Raw genomic sequence first — 3,755 nt, forward strand, 5'->3', positions numbered from 1 at the left:
AACTGCTGACCTTGCAACGAACAGCCTGATGTTGAACGCACTACGCCATCCTCAGCAGCCCTACAGGACCGAGGAGCGCTGCCCCATTTCCAAGGCTGCTGTCTTTACCAAAAGGAGTGCTGGCGCCAACGTGCCTCCAGCACTGGGCTACTCACCAGCCACTCTTTGCAGCCAGACTTGATTCAACAACAGTGGGTTGAGTTCAGCTTCATTGTGCACGAAGCAGACTTCGCCATCATGCTCCTGAGGGGTGGGCAGTGAGTTCGAATCCCCCGTCCTTCCCATTAGCAAACAGGTCCTTGCTCACTGAACCATCAGGGCTCCTGCCACACCCCTGGGAGAGGTATGAGAGCACACTTGTGTAAGTTGAATGAGGCACGCTTGCTTCAAGCACAGCTAACCTCAAGGTCAGTGGTTCAAACCCACCAGCTCCTCCCCAGGAGAAAGATGAGGCTGTCTGCTCCCATTAAGATTTATGGCCTCAGAAACTCTGAGTATGGTTGCTGTGCATCAAAATCAGCTCAACGGCAGTGAGTCTGGTTTGGCTTGGGGGCGTGCTGCGAGCTGCGGATCACAAGGTTGGCACTTCCAACACACCAGCCCCTCCTTAGGAGAAAGATGAGGCTGTCTGCTCCCGTAAAGGTCGATAATCTCCGAAACCCCCAGGAGCAGTTCTGCTCTGTCCTGGAGTCAACTCAATGGCTGTGTGTTGGGTTTTGGGGTGTGTCTGTAGTCCATGAAGGACAGAATGACCAAAATGGGACACAGAACTGGACCGTGATTGATTGTCCAGTTGTCACCTGATCATCCTGGTGTCCTGCGGTTGTCCAGGTGTGCCCTGACTTTTCCAGGCATACTGTGACTGGATATACTCCGATTGTACAGGTGCCCCCTACTTGTCCAGGTGTATCCTGATATTCCCAGTGTGCTTTGCACCAGGATTGCCCAAATGTACCGTGATGTTCCAGCAGCATAGATTGATGCACTGGTGACAGTTTGATGCACTGGTGACATAGCCTGGTCTCTGATCATCAGTGGCTTGACTTTAGTAAGAAGCCTTCTGGGTGAATCAAATAGTAAGAAGCCTTCTGGGTGAATCAAATGGCGAACATGCGCAGCTGCTGACTTAAGGTCAGCAGTTCGAGTCCACCCAGAGGTGCCTCAGAAGAAAGGCCTGGTACTCTGCTTCTGAAAAGCCCACCCCGAGGCCCCAAGGAGCACGTCCTTTACCCTGCACCGCAGTGGCGGGTGGGTGGGAGCAGCGCAGCATCTGGTCAGGATCAGCCCTCAGCCCCATGGCCAGCAAGCAGGTTGGTTTCAGACGTCAGTGGTCAGCCATCATTGTTTCCCATCAACACCAAGCACTGACGACACCTCCCCTGCCAACGAGGCTGCCCAGGCTCGACCCTCCCCCCTGAGCATTCGTAGCAGACTGCCATCTCCTTCAAGCTGAGCTCTTTTCTCGCCTCTGTGTTTCAGAGCAAGAAGAGAACTTTGAGTTTATCATCGTGTCCCTCACCGGCCAGACATGGCATTTTGAAGCCACCACATATGAAGAGAGGGACGCATGGGTCCAAGCCATCGAGAGCCAGATCCTGGCCAGCTTGCAGTCCTGTGAAAGCAGCAAGAACAAGGTGAGACCCCCAGGGCCTGGCCACGGGAGGTGGACCTTAAAGGGACACCCGGGAGGGGAGGGGAGGCCAGTGCCCAGACCCAGGCATGGTTTCTGATGCACACCGAGTCTGTATACTCACCGTTCGCCTGTGCCCTAGGTAGCCGCGTTTGTGTCAGCGGACACCCCCTTTCCATCTCACTCTTCACAAGCCCAAGATGTAAACCAGTGACCGCTTACAGATATGCTCCAGGTCCTTCCTGATCCAGTGTCAGGTCAGAAAGCATCTCCTATTGGAGACAGACAACAGACACCTCCGTCTGCATGGGCGTCGGGGCCCCTGGGGAAGACCCCATGTGCAGTTCCTGCATTCAACAAGCCTTTTATGTCATAAGGAGAGTAATTCCTCTCGTTGTTTTAGCCAGAGCGAAGGAGAGAGAGGGTGTGTTAGTCTGGGTAGACTAGAGAAACGAATCCAGATACACTCATGTGTATAAGAGAGCTTTACATATCAAAGCGTAATCGTTTATTAAGAAAGCATCCCAGCCCAGTCCAGATCAAATCCATAAGTCCGATATTACCCATCTGTCCAATACCACTCTATAAATTCCTCTTCAGACTCACACAACACATGCAATGATGCCGAATGCAGGAAGATCGCAGGCCAGTGGGTGGGAAGTCTTGTGGATCCAGTGGTAGTGGAAGCATCTCAACGCTGGCGTGGGTCTCCACGTGGCTCCTTCAGCTCCAGGGCTCTGGCTGGGGTCAGCCAGACTGCTGACTAAAAGACGCAGAGTCTGGGGAACACGGGGTGGCTCCGTGAGTTTTATCAGCAGGAAGAAGGAAGCAGAGAGACTGTGTGTCCCACTTCTAGGGAGGAAGGCTGGAGTTCCCAGAATCCTCAGGAGAGGGCCACGCCCACACAGAGGCCTCACTGGCTATGACCTGATTGACAGGCTAGACTCCACCCCTTTGCTCATATTGACAGGAGATGATGTAACTGCCACAGTGTGAGACAGACAGAGAGACCTTCCGCAGCATCTCTGCACGCTGGCCCGTTAACCCACCTTGTGTAAAACTAACTTCCCAGGTCGAGAACCACGGGTGCTTCGATGCCATTCTTTCTGGTGTTTGGGTGTTCTGAAGCCCCGGCACCTTTGCTGGACTGTTGCAGACACTAGGAGCCTTGGAGGCCTCCTGGTTACACAGTCAGCAGTTTGCAACCGCTCCTTGCTCCTCAGGAGAAGACCTGGATTTCTACTCCTGTCAAGAGTTACAGTGCGGTCAAGAAGGGAGATACAGAGTTACAGTCTGGGAAACCCGCGGGGCAGTCCTGCCCTGCCCTCCAGGGTGGCCGTGAGGCAGAGCCGACTTGCTGGTAGTGGGTTTGGTGTTGTAGACAAGCAAGAAGCAATCTGGTCTTTTTCAAACTGGTATCAACCAGAAGCCAAGAGAGGGCACTGCCCCCAGACTACCGTTTCCTCTTTCACTGTGCCAAGAACCTCCGGCAGTGACGGATGCCTGTGGTTACACAGGGGTCTGGCTTTCAGAGAGGCCCTTTCGTGACCCTCCGTAACCAGGGGGCTTGGGCCCCCATCGTTGTTAGTAGAGCGTGATATGCTTCTCTTTTGCAAACACGTTTTACACCCGAGGTGGGAGAATGCGCTCTTTTGTTCTCAGTGCAGCACTACGCCCTGCCCCTGCCCCCTGGCCCTCACATCGCCCACCCAGTGCCGGAATGGCTCTTCAGCCGGGGAGGGGACTGCGTTGCTCACCAGGCTGATGCACATCCAGATGTGGTGGGGAGTCCGAGATTCTCGGGGCAACCTGTGGACCTTGGTCTCTCTGTCCCCGCCCCCCGAGAAAGAGAAAGAGAGAGACACACACCACCATCCCCTGCCAGACTCTTCTCAGCCCTCTCCTCCACATGCCACTCAACCAGTACAGGCTCCAGCCCAAAGTCACTGGCCCCACCCAGATGTGCCCGTTCTCAGAAGACACCGCCCCCCAGAGACACCAGAAGCAGCCGAGAGGAGTTAGGGCTCCTGCAGGGCCCTGAGTGGCCTGCACGCACAGGTTCGGTTCCGGAGGTCAGCAAGAAGAGGGCACGGCAGGACGCAGGTGTCCCCGCCCTGAGAAGTGC

General features: G+C 55.0%; 1 protein-coding gene across 5 annotated transcripts in view; it reads left to right on the forward strand.

Moving 5' to 3' along the window:
* The window catches only part of AGAP1 (ArfGAP with GTPase domain, ankyrin repeat and PH domain 1), a 416,730-nt gene that overhangs the window by 358,843 nt on the left and 54,132 nt on the right, over positions 1-3,755 (forward strand). For all 5 annotated transcript variants that reach the window (XM_045295022.1, XM_045295029.1, XM_045295039.1 and 2 more), the window contains one exon: positions 1,480-1,634. In XM_045295022.1, coding sequence (XP_045150957.1) covers positions 1,480-1,634 — 155 coding nt within the window. The remainder of the gene's footprint in view (positions 1-1,479; positions 1,635-3,755) is intronic.

This window comes from Echinops telfairi, unplaced genomic scaffold (genome assembly GCF_000313985.2).
Source record: "Echinops telfairi isolate 266 unplaced genomic scaffold, ASM31398v2 ScPeMD7_3;HRSCAF=10, whole genome shotgun sequence".
Taxonomy (NCBI): Eukaryota; Metazoa; Chordata; class Mammalia; order Afrosoricida; family Tenrecidae; genus Echinops; species Echinops telfairi.